Below are 22670 nucleotides of genomic sequence, written 5' to 3'. Positions count from 1 at the left end.
CCAGTGGCATGTATGGGAGCGGGGCCTGCAAAGCCACGTCTGGCAGACAGTTTAAGTTGAGCTGTCACCCGCACATCACACGCACGCTAATCGCTGCAATATCCAACAGATCCTTTGCAATAACTTGGTATATTTGGGCTGTCAAAAGCCCTGGTTACAGTCCTGGTCTGCCAGTGCTGCTCCTTTATGGCTCAGTTTGCAACCAATGCTGCCACCGTTATTGCTGCACTTCCATCAAGAGCTAGTGACTGACCAACATATACAAGGTCCTCACAGGTTGGATATTCCTCTCAGGGGCTTTGAAGTGTCTGGTAGTGTAATGGACATATGGTGGCTGACGCACAGAGCATCCCACATAATAAACTGTAGCAGATGGCTCTGTGGCTCGTGGATTTGAATGGCCACACATTTAAACTGCAGGCTTAAAAAACTTAAAGTCAGACAATGTGGAATTTTACCGAATCCCTCAATATTTAAGTCTGAATATGTAACAAAATTGAAGATTCAAGTCATAATTGTGATTATGCAAAAAGAACAAAACAATCAAGAATAGTGAAGTCACATAGGATAAAAATAAAAAAGGTACCTACATTTTATAACAATTTGGAGCAACTTACATGTATAGTATATTTTTTTATATGCCATATGTGAGGCGGTTGAAGCATGACGTGAAAGACGAGACCATCTTCGTCTCTATCGCTTCCCTTTAGAAGCCTGAGGATGATTTGTTGAAGCTGTTTAATGCTACTGGATTGTGGATTTCTCTGTGAAGGACTCAGATCCGGTTTTCAGCAACAGTCCAAAGGATTTGACGTTCTCGAGTGCCTCGTCTGAGTGCCTCTTTCCACTCCGCTAACAGAGAACAACAGTAGCAATGGCAGTTTAGATTTACAGTCCGTACACTAAAGACCAGCTTCCGGCACAACACAGAAGTTCCACAGAGCCCCGTCAAAACGATTACCCACTCTTATTTCTTCACAAAATACAATGAAAACAAAACAAAAAAAACATTCACTACACACAGCACTTAACACTTAAGAGTATTGTTTAGGCCTGCTCGAATTGAAAAGTGTCACGAGATAACTTGTCGTTTTGCTATTCAAACAAAACTGACTTGACCTAAAAACTCAGCTAATTCCTGCTCTAGCTCTTCTTCTTCTTACCTTTTTATTATATTGTTTATTTGTTTTTTGCTATTGTTATTGTTTATTGTTATATTGAACTGTCTTTTGGCTGCTGTGATGCACACATTTCCCCATTTGCGGGACTAATAAAGGAATTTCTGATTCTGGTTCATCAGGGTTGTGTGTGACCAGCTTGTGTGTGACCATTAATGTTACACCAATGTTAAGGTATTGGTGCGTTTCATTTGGTTGCCTGCTAATATAACTTCCAGAGAAACACAGTAAGCTCGGATAATGCTTCTGAGAGTGAGGAAGGAAGATGGAAAATGTGATCAAAGTTAACGCAAATACAATTTGAATACGTGAACATTTCTGACTCATGTCAGAATTTCACCAGTGATGATGTTTAATGATGAAAACAACTCCCACAATCACACAGTACTTCAGGATGTCATCAAACTGCATTTTTAGTGTTCATCGGGAAGTGGTTGAATGCTAATGTTAGCTGTTGTCTAATGGAAGCCAACAAAAAAGTTATTTTACCTTGAAACATGGCCTGATGCCTGCTGGATTTGTATTCATTTGTCTGTTTCCCGATGTTTTTTCAGGATTTTCAACCATGAACAGTGCGGTGCAACATTTGAGCTTCCCATCATGAAACCGATTTGGACCATATTTTGAGGTAAGCTTACATATTTGACAACCAATTAGCTAATTTTAGCATTCAACTACTTACTAGCTAACATTACCATTTGACTACATCCAGTGTGTTTCACTTCCAGGTTTCAAAGGATTGTGTCCAAAACTAGTTGACACATTTCCCATCATATCACTAACACTATCTAACAGTAATGTGAGTGAGGAAATGGTTGAATGCTAACATTAACTGTTGTCTGACAGAGGCTAATGGGTTATCCAATATGCTGTTCTACCTTGAAAAATGTCTCTCTGGACTTTCATTTTCCGTTGTCTTGTCAGTTGCTAATCAGTCTGGAAATGATAACAATTTGTCAGACTCCCTTGGTATACAGCTTGCAGTCAGGAACACAGCAGCACCACAGTTGAGCGTCCCACACCCATCGTGATGTCGAGGAAAATAGCCGCTGTGTGATGAGTGTATTTTAAGCACTGTAATCTTTAGCTTTCACCTACATGTCTCAGAATTTTAAGCTTGGTTTTTACCATCAACTTTTCTTTTTTTTCATAATCAGGAAGCAGGTATTTTAAAACATAGTTGTTAATCTTTTGTACTGATGATTCAACCTGGAGAGTTTTTGGCATATCCAAGCTGTGAAAGTGCCCTCACTGCTCATCATGTACTGCTGTCTATGGTCCCAAAATAGCTTGTTTCATTTTGCAATGCAGGGAAATTACGGCATGACACCAGACTTTATGTGCTAATAAGAATTATAACAGATTAAACTGTCCTATGGTTGCAACAAAACTAACAGATGAATGAGGCAGATATCAGTCTAGGCTACCAGTAAACACCCACACAGTCATGGCGAACTATGGTTATGTGGTGTCTTCACAGTTCGATTTTTAACACCCTCACATCATTTTAGTTTTTGGGGACAGAATGGATGCAAAGGTGGACCCGGCATCCACAGTCTCAATTCTTCAGGGTCCCTGTAATACCGCGCACATCAGTGTTACCACAGAAACGCTGCTCACTCATTCAGTCAAGTTTTATAACCACTGTGATTAGAGTCCCTATAAAGCTGAGACCATGTCCTGATGCTACTCTGAATGGTGAGAGACAGGAAGAGAAAGTGAGGTGGGGTACAAGTGTGGTGTGTGTGTGTGTGTGTCTGTGTGTGGAGTGAAGTGTGTTACAAGGAAAGATTGGATCTGACCCATTAACTTTACAGGCCACTCATTGAGCACCAGTGCAGTAGGGGTCAGTAGGGAGATTTCACTGTAAATCTCTACAACGATCACAATGATAGACCACGGAGAGAGAGAGAGAGAGAGAGAGAGAGAGAGAGAGAGAGAGAGAGAGAGAGAAAAGCACAGCTTGCAACACTGTTCCTGACTCTGTCCTAAGCCAAGATAAGTTTCACTAAAGTACATCATCTGCTGCCAACAAGCCAGCTGGACTTTATTTTCTTCTGTTACTCATTTAAAAGCTCTACAAAAAAAGAAGAAGAAGCCTTTGACAACTTCGCCACTTTCGAGGCAAATCACGAGAGTACATGTGGGCTGATTCTCACTTTTTTCGGCTCTCTCACATTCCCCCCCTTCAAGAAAAATACGTTTTTAGATGTGGCCTTTTCTGGTTGCATCGGGTCCCGGCCTGTGAACCCAAAACACAACCTCAAACAGATAGCCGAGGGGGCTCATACGAGGACACACGGAGCCTGGAGGGAAACACAAACATCAGATGTGTTGTGTTGAGGAGGTGAAGCGAGAAGAGGTGAAAGTCACAGTGGCAAACACAGGCCTCAAGACCAGAATGTTTTCTTGCTCTGCTCTCTTTCCCCCGCGGCACACGGCTTCTCGGCTCGGTCACACCTCAGATCTGACTACCTCTACCCACCCTGCAGTACTGTGCGACCATTATCTAGCAGGACTTCTAACACACCCACCTCCTCCTCTATACCACCTCTCTCTTTCTTTTTGACATCAAATCGCACTCTGCAACAAATCTTTCCACTGTAGATTATTAATAATTTATCCCCTGACCGTGCCCCTCCACTGAATAATTGCTACAGTTATTCATGTATCTGATAATCCATCACCTGGGGAGCATCTGCTCTGGTAACCCCATCACAGTAGAAAACCTACAGTCCATCACTCCTCTTGCTTCCTCACATTTTTAAATTCTAAATTCCGCCGTGGTCACAATTATACATTTATTAGAGCTGCTTTAAAAATAGCCGAAACGCCACCAACACAAGACATTCAAGAATCAATCATCCTGATTATGTAGTACAATGAGCTAGAAAGCAGGATGTTACTGTATCAGTGAGCCTCATTTCATGCACCAGAATTCATTAGCATAGAGCTGTGGCTCTAATGCACCCTGCGTTTTGCTTAGACAATCAGATATTGCGCAGTGTAAAGCCAATCATGGTAATGGCTGCAGCCTGGGAATGCTGGACGGTCCAATCATCACCCTCGCCTGAGAGTGCCTTTTTCCAGACTTGACATTTGATATGTGATTGCTGCTTCCGTTCAGTTTTGTTTTGATAATCAGAAAAAAAGGAGGAAAAAAAAAAAAAAAAAAAAAGACGCCCACACTGTTGGAGGATTGATTGTTTAGAGTGGAGCTCACAAGTACTCTCGTGCTCGCTGGGGTCAAACTCTGCTCCTCAGTGCCTTTGCTGTTGCTGGTTGATCTTTGAGTTTTGGCTTTGGGGGCAAGAAACTGTAGGTCAGTTAAAACTGACCACCCCACAAAGGAAAAACCAAAAGTACGCAACAGTGCACGAACAAAAACAAAACAAAAAAAAAAACACTGACCTGCTAGAATTACATTAAACTTCAAAACATGTCTCTATCAGACTTTGCTTTGTTTGCTTTTGTTCCTAATCTGATGTAAAACCCCATGATTGCTCTTTTGGTGCCTGCTTTTCACAGACCATTTTCCATAGTCATTTGGAAAACATTTTCTTATTAACAATCCATCATAGCCACATTATTAGACACAAAGGTGTATTTCTCCAGAACTGTCCATAACCTCTATTTTAAATTTGCTATCCAGTTCTCAATAAAAAAAACAAACAAACAAAACAAAACAAAAAAAAAACCATCATCTTTGGCACAGATTATCTGGTAATGTGAGTTTACAGATCCAGTCCTAAGCCTCCCGAACCACTTACAGTCTCATAGAAGCTGCCCTGAGAATATCAAACATGTTTAACATTTATGTTTAAATACCTGGATGATTACATGGATACTTTCCGAGCTGGACCACAGCAACTAATGAGAGAAGCATCTCCAAGCAGCTGATGGTGCTGCCAAAAAATGGTAAACGTTCTAGCCATTGAGGGTGACATCAAATAGCAAACTTCTGTTGACAGAAGCACTTCTCGCTGAAGAATAGAAAACCTGTGCTGGCCGTAGACTCGTTAAGCTGTGCTAGTGCACCAAACTTTCAAAACACATGATGCTTTTTCATACTTTTATCATTAAAAAAGATTCCTCTCATTTCATAGCAAATGTCATTGTCCTCCATCTATATAGTGGAGATTCTGAGATGGCAGCTGTTTGATTTAATTTGATTTAAATACATAGGAGCTTCCATGCCCACCCTAGAGCCTACAACAGACAACAAATGGCTGCATAGCTCATCGACCCACTCTCTCTTCTATCTCTTCTCTCCGGAGCCACTTGCATGCCAGCATCTGGATGACTGATGTATCATGTGGACAATGAGATTTCAAATCCAGCAATACTGTATATACTTCATATCAATTCTTAAAGCTCTAAACTTGAGTTTATGCATTTTGCTCTTTGGGCTGAACAGGCTGTTTTGTGTCTTATTTGCAAAAAATCAGTTTAAAGAAGGAAATACTATAATGAGTTTTCCCTGTTACTCTCAGTCAGGGGTATTTGACTATATATTCCCTTAGAAAGTGAAAGTGTTCACTTTCAGAGATATTGTTGCCTAATTTGAAATTTGACCATATTCGGCTATCCAATGTGTTTTCCAGTTAATAGGTTCAGTTACAGGTCATCTGCAGGCTAATTTTTTGCGTTAGGCGATTAATGCGAGAGAAATAAATAAATTAATCAGTGTGTTCAAACTCTTATAGATTAATGCCAGAAGCACATCGAACTTCTGAAAGCAGACGGGGGAAAAAAAAAAAATCAGCTTATGACCTTTCAACAGAGCCCAAAACCATGCCTGTACTCCAAATGCAAAAGGTTTGAATTTACTTTTGGCCAGACTGGGATCTGCATTTTAGGATAATTTTACATACATTTCCAGAAATTATGCTTTTGATTTTTTTTCCTCACTGCAACGTATTACTGCAGCAAGCAGTGCTCGTGAAAATGAACTGAAATTTCACTTAATGAAATTAAATGAGAGGGATTGCGTGTGTTTCAACTTCAGTCTGCAGAGCTCTAGAGACATTAGGGCTGATCTGGTTTGATTTTTTTTTCTCTTTTTAATTTTCTGCGTATATTCATATCCAACACAGTTTTTTTTTCCCTGTTTGCGTTTTTCTTTTTTTTTTCTAGCCTGGCCCGACCCCCATCTCTTGAGCATTACTTTACTTTAGGCTGTTGGCTCTTGTGGGAGGAAGAGTAAGCAAGTAATTGTTTACCAAACAGGAGATTAATTGCTGTTAAGGGCCCAGGCTAATTACTGCCCAAGAAACCAGATCAGCGACAAATTTCATTACACTATCTTGTGTTTGTGTGTGTGTGTGCTCGTAAAATGGCATTATATTTGTGTCACATGTAGACACACACACACACACACACACACACACACACACACACACACACACACACACACACACACACACTGGCCAGTTAGTGAAGCAGCAGAGCAGAGGGAGTAATTACAGTGCAGGACAGGTCACTAGGCCTGCGGTTCACCCCAACCCTGAACACTGGAGCTATTCTGGACCTCTGGGAAAATAAGGAGGGCTGCACACAGAGGCCAACTTCAGTTACAAGGCTAAGAACCTTAATTACTCATAGGGGCAACACAAGAGTGAAGATTAGACTGTAATTGGTGGGTTTGCCTGGCTGCATGAATAAGTGAGTGCTTCAGCTGACCACCGTATCAGTGGCTGATTATAAGGATTGGACTCTTTCACTCCAAGTGCGTGGAAAGAAATGACCTGCTCCCAATAAATATGTGTGCTGTTTGTTTTGCACACATGTCAAAGTCATTACGCACTTTGGGTAGGGCGTGTGAATGTTATGATCATATAATGGAGATCACACATGGGAAGAGAAGAAGAGGGGGTTGAGAGCATTCCAGTACATTGTGTTTGCACAGTGTGACCTGGACTTGTGTGTTTGTGGGGAGCCCGGTGCTGCTGCTTCACAGCTGCGATGAGTAAACTGTCAGATAATTCTTGTCCGGCCTGTCAAAGTGTCACCCCGGGACACTGATTTAAAAATTCATTTTGTTTTCACAGCTTTGGTTTTATTCCGTGTAAATGCCTAAACCTGTTATAATGATCCAGTCTTTGAGCAGCTGACATCAGATAAGCTGAAAAAAAGGAGTCTGTCTCACACTGTGCCAGGCACAAAGAGCTTTTTTTTTTTTTTTTTTTTTAAATTTCCTGTATGTCCTCAAATTCACTTTCGTCCTTCCTCTGTATGTGTTGCTTCACGTCTGCAACAGTGGCAGTGATTTGGTAAAACCAGAAATACCACAGGATTTTTTATTGGCAGGCTGTAATGAATGAAGCCCTGTTTAGCCCAGGCTTGCATAATCTTGTTTCCCAGAAGAGCCCTGTGCTTGAAATTTGGTCCAAATATTTCCGAGCTGAGCACAAAAACACACAGATGTCTTACAAAGAGAACATAACAGGTCATCCCTCCCGCCTTTTGCCATGGAGTTTCCCAGTTTAGGCAGACTTCACCCCGAGCCATGGGAGGGGATGGGCCAGTACAAAAACTGACTCAAGACCAAAGCATCTGTCAGTCTAGAGAGCGAATGACTTAGAAGAGCTATCACATGTTGAGGGGCAGAAAGAGCTGTTGCTTTGAAGGCTGTTATTTTGTTCCATGTGCCTGGGATCTGGAGACATTAGTCAGTCATATTTCAGTACAGCTGTCTAGCTTTGACAGAAAGCCTGGTGGAGTGTTTTGTTCACAGGAGATATCTTCACCGTTTGTGTCAGACTGAAGTCATGTCGGCTGACAGACTGAGCAGCGTGTCAAAGGAGGTGAAGTCGGAGAGCGTGTCGCTGTGTCCTCTGGGCGCTGCAGCTGCCCCCGAGCAGGAGCTGCTGTGCATCTTCGGGACGGGGGACTTCGGGCGCTCTCTCGGCCAACGTCTGCTCCAGTCTGGCTACAGGGTGGTGTACGGCAGCCGCAGACCTCACAGCTGTGGCCCCCTGCCTCAGGGTGCTCAGGTACAACCAGACGCATGACGTCTTCTGCGACTCAGACTTCTCAGGCTCAACTTTTTGTCCAAGCTTCTTTGGATGATCGTTGTTGATACTGAAAGCTGATATTTAAAAATCGTAAGAGAGTCTCTTGGGCGGATGCGTTGGGATTGTTGGTTGGGTCTGCTGACATCTTGGGGAATTCATACAGACTGGAAATGTGTTGCATGATGGTCCTGAATGAGCTCAAATATGTATGTTAAGCATGGCTGCAGTGCATAGTTAATCAACAGCTGTTGTCAGTCTTTGAATGTTTAGTGTTTTGTTTTCATCTTTTGTCCAACCAGTGCTCAACTAGTGAACCATCACTTAAAGGGCAAGTCCACCAATTATCACATTAAAGTGTGTTCATAGGTCTTTGGGAGTACTTTGTGAAAAAATTAATATAAAGTATTTTGTGGGTCCAAAGAAAACTCTCTTGCCTCCAGTGATGTCACTCAGTGGCTAAGCTGCATTCTGGGTAATGTGCGCACCAAGTTTGTAAAAGGTAGTCCACTGGTAGCATTGCCATTCCTTAACACTGAATGACTCACTGTGGACAAACAGACAAAACTGATGTAGGTATCACCTAATTTATTCCACACCTTATTCTTCCTTTCCAAAGCCTGGTGTTGGCAATACCCACAATGCAGCTTAGCCACTGTGACAACTGGAGGAAATTCATCAGTTTACATGCAGCTTCCTCCGGACACTTTAATGTGGAAAATTGGTGGGCTTACTCTTTAACAATCTGAGCCAGTTATAGTGAGTGTGTTGGCACACTGACCGGCCACGACTTGTGCTGTATTTGTGTGTTTTGCAGGTGATGAGCCATGCAGCAGCAGCCGCCCAGTCTGCCAGTCTGGTCTTTGTTTGTATTCACAGAGAACACTATGACTTCCTGGAGACACTCGCACCCCAACTCAAGGGAAAGGTACCTTGTCACATGATCAGAGGCGCCTTTGTATAAACATAGCGTTTTTTAAATTTCTATTTTTTTTTTTCTGGTTTTGCACTTTTCGTCCACTTCGCTGATTTCATTGATTGGAAGGTGCTGGTGGATGTCAGCAACAACCTCAAGAAGAATCTATACCCAGAGGCCAATGCTGAGTATCTGCAGAGGTAAGAGGGAACGAGGCAATAATGTGATTACATCTTATGGACTATGTGGTTTGAGTCACAAACAACTGGCGGAACATGAAGCAAAACATTTTGTTGTTTGTTGTCCAGGCTGATCCCTGGAGCTCATGTGGTGAAAGCTTTTAACACCTTGTCTGCCTGGGCTCTGCAGAATGGCCCCTCTGATGCCAGTAGACAGGTACCGGATGTGTCTGTGATGTTGTGTTTATCTTGTGATTCTCTTTTGCTTGGCTTGATTTGCTTAAAATTGTAAAATTAGCAATCTGGCTTTCTGCTGTTCAGGAATGCATCTTTTTATAATTTTTTTTCTAATGGTGAAATTTTTAAATTAAACTATTCAGTCCTGCGTGTCAAAAATCTTCTTCCTCTGCAGAACTACAAACATTTTATAATTCTCTGATGTGTTCACACAGTGGGGTGTTGACCAACAAGTTAAAAATAATAGTCTCCTTCAGAGAGGAAAGCATTTCAGTCCAGATTATATTATTAACTCATTTTGAAGTTTTGATCAAACCAAATCCAAGTAAAAGGAGCCAAATTTAAGGAGTCAGCCTTATGTCTTTGCTGTGAATGCCATCTCTGATGTATCCTTGAATCAATTAACTCCACAGTCTCTCTTAGATCTAAGCCTCCCATCACATGCTTTGCTCTCTCACTCTGTACTGCAAAGCTGCAGCATATGTGGGTTTTTCTGTTTCATTTTGATGTGGTTGTGCAATCCCAGAGGACAGTAAAAACCACACAGGAGTGTGTGTGTGTGTGTCTGTGTGTATGCCTGTGTGTGTGTGCTTGTGTTGGTGGGTGGGTTGGGTGTATGTGAAAGTATAGGCGTGTGTTGGAGAATCTGGAGCACGGCCAGCAACTTCACATAGGTGTTGGCTGTGTTGTTGTTTTTTTACCTGCTCGGTTCAACTAAATATAGAATTTCATACGGAAAGCCACAGTATCTGCAGGCCCTTTTATGTTAGATCCTCTGGAGTCAGAACCAGCCTTTCATCATTATTTGTGCAAATGCATAAACATAAACGCATCATTTTGAAATAATGAAGACATATACTGATCACATGAGGCATTCTGAGTGCTTTAAAGACTGCGGGTGTTTTCATGCCCCAGGTGTACCTTTGTGGAAATGGTGCTGAGGCAAAGGAGGCAGTGTCAGAGGTGGCGATCAAACTGGGCCTCACTGTTCTGGACAGAGGGTCTCTGACTGCAGCAAGAGAGCTGGAGGACTTCCCCCTGCAGCTGTTCCCAGAGTGGAGGCTGCCGCTACGCCTGGCCGCCAGCCTAGCCGCCTTCTTCTTCTTCTATCTGCTCATTAGAGATGTCGTCTACACGTATGCTGGGGAGGGGAGAGACATCTCCTTCAGAATCATGGTGTCCCTGGCCAACAAGGTAAAGACAGTTGTCTTGTAAATTAGCATTTGTCCCTCTTATTAACGTAACCTCTGCGCGTGATCTGCAGGAAAGGCTGAATCCGGTGCATGTTATCCTCACAGTAACCACTTCTCTGCTTATCCCTCATCTCTCAGGTGTTTCCCATTGTGTCTCTCATCATGTTGGCCCTGTGCTACCTGCCTGGTGTCATAGCTGCCTTCCTGCAGCTCTACAGAGGAACCAAATACAAGTCAGACATAAAAAACAAGATGATCTTACATGTAGCATGCCTGCACACAGATGCACAGTGTCCAACGTATGTAAAATAATGTATGATACAAGTCAAAGTATGTTTGTTTGTTTCAGGCGTTTCCCGAACTGGTTGGATCGCTGGATGCTGTGCAGGAAACAGCTGGGACTGCTCGCGCTCGGCTTTGCTTCTCTGCATGTGCTCTACACTCTCATCATCCCCATAAGGTGTGAAGCCTCCTCTTTGATTCATCTGAAATCAAGTAATCAAAATTGGTCTTTTAATCCACCCAGTTTATTAAGGACACATAGCTGCAAAAAAACCAAAAAAAAAAAACAACAACAACTCAGCAATGCCTACGTTACACTGTGAAGAAAGAAAGAAAGAAAGAAAGAAAGAAAGAAAGAAAGAAAGAAAGAAAGAAAGAAAGAAAGATGTTTCTCAGATGAGTGTACTGTGTGTGTTTGAAGCAGCAGTAGTATTGAGAGCACTGGCAGTTTTTTCAAAAGGACGAAGGCTATTCAGTCTTTTGAATCGCTTAAATCTTGAATTGTAAACCTCAGAGTTGAAAAAAACTGAATAAAGCAAAAAGCTTGTGTGTGTGTAAGTGTGGAGATAAATTGTTCCACTCAGAGAGACTCTTCAACTCTCAAACAGCGGGAGTTGTTGAGTGATGTGCTGTGGTGACTACTACCTCCCGCATGTTAGAGTGTCTACCTGTATTTTCCAGTTCATTCTTAGTTTTTCCTTTTTTCCTCCCCAGGTATTATGTGAGATTCAGGCTTGCTGGAAGTACCATCTCAAACGTAGGTTAGCCACGGGGCGTGAAAATAAGCGTGTCTGACACATTCAAAGCTTTGTGTTTGCATGCAAAAAGTGGTCGCTTATTCATCAAGGACAACTGTGAATTTAGACAACTTTTGGATGATGATGATTACTGTTTTTGTTGCTGTCTCTTAAAGATCAAGGAGAACAAAACGCCGGTGTTTGACACCACCATGGCCTGGCGTACTGACTCTTACTACTCCATGGGGATCCTGGGATATGCCTTCTATGTCCTGTTGGGAATAACCTCTCTACCCTCCGTCAGCAATGCTCTCAGCTGGAGAGAGTTCAGCTTCATACAGGTGGATACCGGCATGTGTGTCCCAGTCATATGATGTGTGTGTGTGTCTGGATGTCTTGGAGTGCGTGGACGTCAGCATGTCCACACAGTGACACATTATGGGCACAGAATACAGAACTCCACTGTGCAGGATGCCGTGCAGCCCATGAAACATTCGTCTGAATCCCTGCATCCTGTTTACTGGGGGAATGATACTGTGGAATGCATTTTTTTTTTTTTTTTTTATAACAGACCCCAGAGGTGTCGGCTCTGTGGTCTCCCGAGCAATCTGTCCAGCAGCTCGTCCCTTACGCGTGTTGGTGCCGGTGCCCGGGTGTGTTTTCACAGGAATCATTCAACAGCAGATTGTGTATTTATTGCATGTGAGCTGAATATTTTGTAGCATTTTGAAACCTGATCGAAACACGCGTATACCCTCCACTTTGATTTCGCACTTCAACGGTACACCAATTTTAACAAAGTGAGAGGTAGCAAAGGCTTCACACATATCGTGGCCAACAGATTTGGCATGCTCTCCCCACACAAAAAGGAAACTGAGTAGCAGACAAGCACGTCGCCGGCCGTTTTGGAGCCATTTCTATGATATTTCATGAGCCAGCTCCTGATGAAATGAATACAAACAAGCTCATTGGGAAATTTAATTTGGGACAACTGATTATCTCACCTCTACACTGTGGCCTTGAAAAGCTGCAAATGACACCCGGATTGATGATTCAGTTAACACAGAGACACATGCTCACAATGTTAAATAGGCCCGGTTGGTATCCGCTCACAGTGTGCCTGCTGGAGACCCACAAGTGTCTTTTGACATTTTTCAGTGTACAGAACTTGTTTATGCTCTGGGCTTCTGAGGTACAGTCAGTGTGGAAATTTACAGAAGCTGCTGGACCTTTAAGGCGACGTGGACACTGGCAGACAAACTATTTGCCACGATCTTCGCATCATGTCCATTTGCCAGGACTCGATTTATGACTGATGAGGTTGACATTGTGCCTCAGCCCAGATGGAAAACAGCTGCGTGGGCCAGATAGCTCTTTCCAACTTCCTTCTCTTTTCTGTGCTTCCCTTGCTAAATCGTGTACTGTGATCTGCACAGCATAAAAACAAATATTTCCCCACTTTGACCAATTGAGAATGAAATCTCACCTCGCCACAGGGAATGGAACTCGTTCATAAATGCAACTGGGTCATGTCAAGCTCATTCTCTCATTCCGCATCCCTCCCCTTTACTCCAGACCAAATTAGAGCAGCTCTTTAAATGTTAAGTTATTCATCAAATGTAATTTGTGGGGCATATATCATCCACAGTCTTTAGATTTTTGTTCGTGTGTGTGGAATGGTTCTACAATCCGTTCTCGGTCTATCTTAGTTGAATTATCTCTGTGTACACCTATGCACACAAAGAGGGCGAGTGTGCTGGAATGTGTGCACATGTGTAGGTCAAAAGCTTGTCTCTGTAAAGGTCAGGCTACCACATTCCAGATTACTGAGCCTATTACACGGTGATAAGCTCTGCGTATCGTTAGAAGTACTGAATCTGCAACCCAGTGGCCAGAACAAATGTTACCTTAGTAACGTTACTTTATGTTCCAACTTCAGGTTTGTTTAGGTTGAATTGCTTATGCTCTGGTTAGGTTCAGGAGCAAAAAAACAATTGGTTAGCATTAGGAAAACATCGCAGTATGGCTAAAAATACCTGTTCATGGTTTGGTACAAATGTCAACCATAAACAGATCTGAGATTTGCAGAAATTTTGACTGCTAACATCATTTTGTGGCGACTGGGCCAGGATCTGTGAATGTGCACGGTGAGTGTGGAGGTTAATGTGTCTCAACTTGCGCGTCTCTCTTTCAGTCCAAGATGGGATACCTGACGCTGTTCTTCTGCACGTTTCACACATACCTGTATGGCTGGAGCCGGTTCCTCTTTCCCTCCACCTACAAATGGTACACTCCTCCAGGCTACATGCTCAGTCTCGTGGTGCCTTCTGTGGTGCTGGTGCTCAAGCTGCTGATCGTCCTGCCCTGCGTGGACCGCACGCTCACCCGCATCCGACGAGGCTGGGAGAGGACCGATCCAAAGGACGACACCAAGAAATCACTGCTGACATAGGACTGTCACAATTACAGGCACAAAAACGACGGAAGACGTAGAAAACGTAGACACGACGACACCAGAGTGACTTGCCTCCCGCTGTAAGTGCTCTGTGAGGAGATATTGTTTTGGGTGTCATAGATCCAAGACTTTACATTAACACCCACTGTTGGGTCAACTTGGTCAGTCTCTGTGCATGTAATCATGTTGGATTTGTTTCATTTTTCAAACATATTATGTGATTACTTTGCCCCTGTAAGGTCTTTTTTTTTTAAATGCACTCCAGATGTTTAAAGATGTTGAGATATATACTAATCCTCTTTGATCAATAATCATATTATCTTAAAATGACATCTACGTCTTCTCTCTTATTTAAAATTGTGTATAATTGTTTTTTAATTTCCAAAGTTTAACTGTTGGACACAAGATGTCTCCTACTCTTTAAGTCTTCAAGTGAGCACAGAGTGAAATTTTCACTTTGAGCAAAGAATGTGGAGGTGTTAATTATGCACATTCATTATTCTACACACTAAACTCAAGCATTCACATGTAGGAACAAGAAATATATATTTTTGGCTGGAGAGGGAATTTAATAATGCCTCCATACTTATGTACACTACATCCAGTATTGTTAAAGTCTCTAAGTCAGACATGTGTGTCCTTGTTCTATTTCGCTTATCAAAGCCAGGAGCAAAGGTTGATAGGCTCGGATTTATACGCCCTTGAGTTAATCAGCAACCTTCATCTTCAGCAGTTCAGACTTTACAAGCGTTCACGTTCTCAGGTCACAATTTTGAGTGTCAAACTTCACAGACCCAAAAAATTAACTAGTTAACTTTCATTTGATTTCATGCAGACCTCTGAGAACCTGCAGTATTCTAGTACTCTTTATATACTTGTTGTTATCTGGTCCTTAACAAAATACTTTGAGCTGGACTAATGTTGAAGAACTTCTTTTCGGCTCGTGGTCTTACCCTTTGTCATCTGGTATCTAGACAGGTGGGATGCTCCAGCTTGATGTGCCGCTCCCTATTTGTTGGGTTTTTTTTTTTCAGATCCGGCTTCGACTTTTGCTGCAAAGTTTGCTTTGCAAATGTGCAATTTCTTTGGTCTGAATTTGTACACTGATAAGTTCATTAAGCTCCTTCATATTTTGATATGAACTGGCTCCAGCAGCACCAGTAGCTGTGTCTGTATTGCCAGTTGCAGTAGCCTTGCCAGCTGCTGTAAAACACATTATTCATTGGATTTACTTTGTGTCTTCCTCTGTAAATTCAAATTTTTGAATATGGTTCTCACTGCTTTCCTTTTGTTATTCCTTATTAGTGTTTCTACATGTCGAGTGTAAGCACTGTGAAATGTTCTTCAAAATAAACTCAAGTGCAACTGAACAGCATTGTCTTGTCTCTCTTTCTCCCTCCCACAAATATCTCACCCTGTCTGGAAGTTCAGTCAAACTCAGAGAGTTTCTCCCAGCTGAGTTGAGTGTGTTCTGTCTCGTCGTCTCGGTCTGATCCCTCTCCAGGGTTCATCCTTCTGGCTGATCTGAAGTCGTTCTCCAGGAAACATTCGCTCTGAGCTGCAGGCTTCTCCCCAGTCTCTACTGAATCTCATCACATCAGTGGAGAGAGGAGCGTGCAGACTCTGTCACTGAAGTCCTCTGCAGAGAGGATATAATATTTTGGCTGTGATAGGCCCTTGATGTTGTGGTGCAAGTCATTTTAGTTGATCGTGAAGGGAGTGAAGACAGCGCAGAACCCAAATAACCGACACTTGTTAGTGACACATGATCAAACATTAATCTATAGACATTGTAGATTATTGCATTGCATTCAAAACACAGGGCACACATGCATACATATGTAGTACAGATCGATGGATATGATTTGTTGCATTTTGTCACTTTGAGTTTACTGCAACTCGTGTCATGTTTTGTCGTCTCCCATGTGTCTAGCAATTATGTTTGGCCCATCAATATTTAGATATGTTCTAAATAATGCAATTTACGATTAATTATGATGGACGACAGGAATCTCTCTCGCTTGCAGTCTATAGCCCTGATCTTGTTTCTTTCAGTATTGACACCAGAACAAGAGCCTTGCTGGCCTGGATGATTATCAGACCTTTTTTCAGCATTTTTCCGATTTCTGGAATTGATCTTTATTGTTTTGTTAAACTGATTGCCAGTAAATTTAATCAATTTAAATGTGTTACTGAACTGAACCGTTGTTACTGAATGCGCAACATGCAATCTGCAAAGTAACTAGTAAGTATAGTTATCAAATAGATGTAATGGAACATTTGCCTCCAAAATGTGGTGGAGAGGGGGTAGCAGCAAATGGAAAAGTGAAGTTCAAGTATCACAAATTGTTGCAATTTCTAGTCTCTGGAGGAAAAAGCAGGCACATATTAACCCAAAGGACCTGTGAGATCAAATTAAATTCCATAAGTTCAACTTCAACATATACATTAGTGACAATCAAACTCTGATGCACTCTGATTCATTGAGTCATTGAAACAGTGTATTCCATCATTTTAAAAGTAAAATAGTAGTTCAGTAGCAGTTCTTCCACCTTGGTAACAAGATGGATAAATGGTTTTCACAACCCTTAAACAGCACTGAAAATGTTAGAAAAGTCAACTATATTGTAAACTGACAAAAATGCGTATGGAACCCATAAACTGACTCCATGCTGCACAGGAAACCCTGACAAGCATTTAGATATCATCAAAACACGAGGTGGATTGCAATGTAGAGAAATTGAAATGATTTGTTCTCTTCTGTCTGTCTGGTTTATTGTAGCAGACCAAGGTAAATAACATGACAGTCATTTGTTGTGGTACATTACAAACTGGCATTGAAAGTATAGCAACACAAAAATAATGAATGCATTGCTTGAATGCATTTTGTCCATGAATTAGATGAAGCAAGTCTTCAAAGTAAAACAGACATTTTTTCATTAAAGAACAAGAACGCCAAGAGGAAACAGAATGATAGTTTGCTGCTGTTACATGAACGCAAAACATTTTCCACTGTAGTTTAACAGGTGAAACTGATGAGTTTATTCTGAGGACTGAATTGTAGAAATGAACCCTGACATACACTGTCTTGCCTCAATGCTCGATCCTCTTTCAAGAGGGAATCATTTACAAAACAGAACAGGTCCACGTATATTAACTTGTGTAAAACAAAAAGAAAATGGACCAAACAATGAATAAGCGAAAACGCTAAGCGGGATATCAAAAAGGATTTTGTTAATGATATTCTCTCTCTTTGTGTGGGACTTGTGATTGACTGGGTTTTAGAAAGCTTCCTCAGAGCTTCAAAGTCTTTTTTTTCATGAATCATGAATGATGGTTCGGCCACATGGGGAGCAGTCCTTCCATGTAAGCCATCCAGACTGCAGAAATGTGTTGTTTATATTTCGCTGCGTGTCCATTAAATTCTGAACAAGGACCTTTACCACAAATGCCTAAAAGGAATACATGCAATTCATCACATATTATGTGTTCCACATGGGACGCCTTGTCTGAACTGGTGCAGCTGTTGTTTGACGGACAACCTGCACTCGGGAAATTTGTCATCTTTGGATCAAACATCGGTCTACCCACTATAATCAGGCCCTGCTAAGCATTTATTTTTGAATGTGCCAAATGTCTCTATTGTATTTATTAGAGAGAAGTAAGGATTATCGCCAGTGTTAATGCGTTTTATCTGCAATCGCCACAGGAGCAGGATTCCCATCCTGCAACCCGTTATCATGCCAAAGAGATATGTCACTGAAAACAACACTCAACATTGTCACACGTTAAATTACAAGGCAGATTATCACCGGCCTCATTCCGTGGTCAAGTTAGCAAAAAATGGTTAGACTTTTAAAACAAAGGCATCAACACTCCTTGATTAGGTTTAGAAAAAGATTGTGGTTTGGCAGTCATTGATGACTACTGACTACAGTACAGTCTTCCAAATAGACCACCTGTTGTTTTCTCCAATCATTATCGCCCCTTGCTGGTGCCGCAGCATCATACATCTGCACTTTTTGCGTTCCCGCTGGGCAAACTCTCACTCACATGATATCCTCCATACAGTGTGTCTAATGTACCCATAATATAGAGGACATTGTGTATGATGGGACTACATCCTTTCACTCTGTGAGATCAGGCACTACATGGATGGTCTAAACCTCACCCTGGGGGAACAAATGACAAAGTGCTGATGGATGATAAACCAACAACCTGTAACTTAACCTTTCAAACAACACAATTACACGAAAACATTAAAGGGAAGGCAAAAATCCAAAAGCAGTAATAACCCCTTTAAAGTGAAAGAAGAGATAAGTGTTGTGTCATTTTAGCTTATCAAGAATTGAATGAGGGAACATGGACTATCACCCATCATAATATGTGATAGCTGTAACACTTATCAGAGCTGATAACGTTGGTCACAAGTGATCAACCTTTGCTCCATGGGTGTAGATTAATATCTAAGGCATGTGTGCATTCAAAACACAACAACACACACAAACTTGTTCATGAGCACATTGTACCCTACAGTTCATAGTAAACAACAGATGTATTTCAGTGTTATAATAAAAACAAAAAAGACAAAAGCACTTTATGGAGTACCTCATGTTGATAGGCTGTAGTTAACAGTTTTCATTTGCCATACAAAACCAAAAGTGACTTTTCAGTGTAAGTTATGTTGATTCAGCAGACAGTAATGCAGTTGAAAAACTGCCTCCTACATGTCAGGAAGTAGAAGTAGAAAAAAAAAACAGAAATGGGGAAGGAGTGAGTGTACAAAATTCAAAGCCCTCTTCAGCGGTGTGCACATAATCCAGACACAGATTTCAAGGTAAGATCTACACATGCACGACTGCTAAATATAGGAAATCAAAGTGATTCTATTGTATGTAAACTTTTCACAATAATGTTTATTGTAGCAGAATAAGGAAAATTTGTTCCCAGTCTTCGGCACACAAAGTCGCAACTGAAAAGTGGATCAGAATCGTTAAAGAAAGAAAGAGCGTTTACTAAGTCACCAAGTTTCTTTTCTGTCTTCGTTTTAGATGAAGTTTTTGCTGTTGTCGGTGATGCTGACAGCATGTGCTGCAACTCCTCAAGGTAAAAATAAATCCTTATTCACAGAGGGAAAAACAAATGGAAATGTAATGTTTCATGCAAGTGTATGCAGTTGGTTGCAATTTACCTTTGAATGTGAGGACATGTCTGCAGTAAATCAATGACAGATTTTTTTAATAAGGCAGAATGTGTTTAGTATTTCTTTTTCTGTAGGAGTGTGTTTATCGGTCAAAGTAATTTTATTGCTTTACATTTTTACATACATTATGAAGAATTTTCTAAAATGTTTCTAATGCAAAATTATGGAGCAAAACTACTACGGAGAAATACTATCATGCCAACAGAAAAATAAAATCATTGTATGTTTTTATTTAAAGCTTGGTTGTCTTCATGGTTTCATAAGTAGTTGTTTGACTCAAGTCAGCCCAGGTTAAACCTAATGCTTGACAAAAAGCAAACCAAAAAGCTTTTCAGTTTTCTTATCAAACTTGAATGATGAGTAGCCTAATGGGGATGAACACTAACCTTATTGCTATATGTGTCCCAACAAAATTCAGGGGTTTTCATGGTTGTGCACAGACGTTGACTTTCACCTTAAATATACAATAAATGAATCACGTGTCAAGGTGTTTACTTGTGATGAGGACGTACGCCATTATTTGGTTTTACTGTCCCTGCTGCTGCCCACATGCTCACTGACCGTTGACCCTGTTACATCCACCATACTGGTCCCACACTGCCCCCTACCGCTCACATGCATATTGCATCTTGCGGATGCGTGTTTTTGAGGGCGCGCTCATGCTCCGAACACACGCAGGATACACAACGCAGCCATCAAGCTAGGCAAACATCTTGTTGAAAAGGAAATGTGTCTGACTGAAAGCCTGAAATTGACATGGATTGATAAGAGTGTATAAATTTATATATCCATTTATTATTGATCACAGAGCAAGTGATCTATATACTGTTTCTGTAGTTTCTGTTAGAAAGTAACCCATTAAAGACTTTCCTTGAACACAAGAACAGATATTGACACAACTTATCAACTACTGGATGATATGATACAAAAAATGACCATCTATGCTGAAAAAACATGAAAAATATTATGCATTTTTTTTCTCCGTCTGTATTTCTAGATCTGTCAGGTAAAATGTTTACCTTCCCACAAGAAACCAACACAGCGCATGTGAGGCTGACTGCGTCAGGACAGGATTATAGCTCTCTCACCGTCTGTCACAGGTAGAATTAAATGAGTTACAGAACCCACTGCAACCTTTCACCATGAAAAGTATTATGCATGACGGTGTCTTTTTAATACCCACAGGTCTTTTACAGACCTCAAAAGGGACCACATCCTTTTCTCCATGGCCACACCCGCTAACTCCAATAGCTTCCTGATTTTCTGGGATGAGACAAATAAGGAGATGGAGCCACATATCATTGATAGAAAGACTGAATATCGAGGGCAGGACTACAAGCCGAATATGTGGCACTCTATATGTACCACGTGGGACTCTACATCTGGACTGGTACAGCTGTGGTTTGATGGACGACCTTCAATTAGGAAATTTATCAGCTCTGGATCAATCATCAGAGGGGCTACTATAATTATCATAGGACAGGTAAAGTTGTAGTAACAAGCAGGATATTTAAATGCATTTTGACAATTGCTGTAAATTTTTTATTTGTTTTGTGTCTTTCATCTTTCATTTCATATATTAACTGCATCTCAAATCTCTACAATTTCTACAGGAGCAGGATTCCCATGGTGGGGGGTTTGACCTTAAGCAGTCCTTCGTTGGCATGATGACTGACGTCTACATGTGGGACTACGTACTGTCACCCTGTGAGATCCAGAACTACATGGACGATCTAAACTTCACTCCGGGGAACGTGCTCAACTGGAGGGCGCTGGAGTTCCAGATTAGAGACAGGGTGCTGATAGAAGATAAACACATGACCTGTCACTAAACGTTACAAACAAATGCATTAATGTCTTGCATTAAGTCAAAAATCGCAATTTTTGTGCTTGTATGTCCCATGCACCATATTAGTTTGCTGATTGATTACTTATTAAAGGCTACCTCTGATTTGTCTTGATGTAATCATCCCATGAAAGAGTGACTTCGGTCGCTGATCAATTGACCTCTCTGGGCCATCCGCCTAACTTGTCTGTGCTGTTGGAGAAATCCATAGTCCTCTTCCTGTGTGAAAATGAGGTTCAGCCAAAGCCACAATAAAGCTTCAGTTGTCTTGAGTTGCCCAAATCAAGTGGGGTTTAACACCATCTTTCCAAATAAATCATCCCATGAAGGTTTCACAGTCAGGCGTCATGGTGACGCATGAGTCTTTCAACAGACATGTAAATTCTGATGGCTGAAGTGAGAAAGGGATTGAAGTATGTTGTGTTGTTCATCGTAATACTTGGTCATCGGCAGTCAAAAATGTGACATGAGGAAAGCTAAACAGCTAAAGGAGGATGCGTATTTGAGGGAAAGCTGAGGAGGAAAGTGGGAACAGGTGTGCATGTGGCTGTGGAGATCAGAGAAAGATGACACACCCTGGATAATAGCTGGAGAAGCAGAGGCAGGTTAAACATTAGCTGATCTCTTTTACTAAGAATTGAAGTAATCCAAATCTATTAAGTAAAAAAAAAGTTTCTTTGCTTTATAGAACTCGTGTATTTTTGCAACTGTTTACAATCGCTAACGCTATCGCTGACTGTTTCCAAATCTGTGTTAATTTTCCAAGCGTTTTAAACTGATCAGATGGGGACAAAAAAATAAAAACATGGACTCAAGTGACCACATGTTAAGATATAGTCACCCTACTTACCACATTGTCTTGACAGCACATTTCTTCTATAGTCACGTATATCTGTCCAGATAATGTAAATGTTAGTATGGTCAATGAATTGTGATGCTGAGCTGAGTAGGATGCTTTCTTTCTTTCTTTCTTTCTTTCTTTCTTTCTTTCTTTTTTTCTTTCTTTTCCTCCCTCAAGGGCTTAATAATTGAATGCTGCGAAAAAAAAAAAATCTCAGACTAAAACATAAGTGTTGATGTTGTTACATTCCTGCTAGATGTTCCCATCAGTATTTTCTCTCTGTATGCCATAAAAAAAAAAAAAACATACAGGGAAATAAAATCAGGACTGTGTACTTGTCAGTTTGTTTTCAACGTCATCCTACTGGCCCAAAACAAATAACTGCAGCTTTAACTGAGTTTTGATATTTCTATCAATTGTACTCATCCCAGGACTGTTGTGATCATTTTATTTCACACAGAAAAAACCTATCCAGTGATATCCATATCCAATGAGCCAACAGCAATACTTTTTACTCCTCTGTATGCTTGGGACTATACTTAGGATCTTGGCAGAGGCCTAAAGTTTCTTCATGTTTCATCACCTCTTCC

At 41.3% G+C, this 22670-nt stretch overlaps 2 protein-coding genes across 3 annotated transcripts; both read left to right on the top strand.

Moving 5' to 3' along the window:
• Positions 1-7614: 7614 nt before the first annotated feature.
• LOC119006469 (metalloreductase STEAP4-like) lies at positions 7615-15560 on the top strand. 2 transcript variants are annotated; one of them, XM_037075210.1, is made up of 11 exons: positions 7615-8173; positions 9009-9119; positions 9237-9307; positions 9416-9503; positions 10439-10717; positions 10855-10949; positions 11066-11176; positions 11713-11755; positions 11912-12076; positions 12307-12437; positions 13930-14093. In XM_037075210.1, exons 1-11 carry the CDS (start codon positions 7949-7951, stop codon positions 13946-13948), a joined length of 1338 nt encoding a protein of 445 aa, XP_036931105.1. In that variant the 5' UTR covers positions 7615-7948; the 3' UTR covers positions 13949-14093. The 2 variants fall into 2 exon arrangements, with proteins under 2 accessions (XP_036931105.1, XP_036931104.1); XM_037075209.1 differs by lacking the exon at positions 12307-12437 and having other exon boundaries at positions 7622-8173; positions 13930-15560.
• A 3241-nt stretch (positions 15561-18801) lies between these two features.
• Positions 18802-22384, top strand: LOC119005981 (C-reactive protein-like). Its single transcript, XM_037074218.1, has 5 exons — positions 18802-19027; positions 19242-19296; positions 20391-20493; positions 20579-20876; positions 21007-22384. The coding sequence occupies exons 2-5, from the start codon at positions 19242-19244 to the stop codon at positions 21223-21225; spliced, it is 675 nt and encodes a 224-aa protein (XP_036930113.1). The 5' UTR covers positions 18802-19027; the 3' UTR covers positions 21226-22384.
• The last annotated feature ends 286 nt before the right edge of the window (positions 22385-22670 follow it).

The sequence above is a fragment of the Acanthopagrus latus genome, chromosome 17 (assembly GCF_904848185.1).
Source record: "Acanthopagrus latus isolate v.2019 chromosome 17, fAcaLat1.1, whole genome shotgun sequence".
Taxonomy (NCBI): domain Eukaryota; kingdom Metazoa; phylum Chordata; class Actinopteri; order Spariformes; family Sparidae; genus Acanthopagrus; species Acanthopagrus latus.
Note: the sequence above shows the minus strand (reverse complement) of the source record. Positions and strands in the feature narration are given on the sequence as shown.

Coding starts and splice junctions, on each gene's coding strand:
- LOC119006469 (XM_037075209.1), top strand. CDS start 7,949: ATGTCGGCTGACAGACTGAGCAGCGTGTCAAAGGAGGTGAAGTCGGAG. Junction 9,308..9,415: donor AATGCTGAGTATCTGCAGAG/GTAAGAGGGAAC, acceptor TTTGTTGTCCAG/GCTGATCCCTGGAGCTCATG. Junction 11,756..11,911: donor CTGGAAGTACCATCTCAAAC/GTAGGTTAGCCA, acceptor TGTCTCTTAAAG/ATCAAGGAGAACAAAACGCC.
- LOC119005981 (XM_037074218.1), top strand. CDS start 19,242: ATGAAGTTTTTGCTGTTGTCGGTGATGCTGACAGCATGTGCTGCAACT. Junction 19,297..20,390: donor ATGTGCTGCAACTCCTCAAG/GTAAAAATAAAT, acceptor CTGTATTTCTAG/ATCTGTCAGGTAAAATGTTT. Junction 20,877..21,006: donor CTATAATTATCATAGGACAG/GTAAAGTTGTAG, acceptor CAATTTCTACAG/GAGCAGGATTCCCATGGTGG.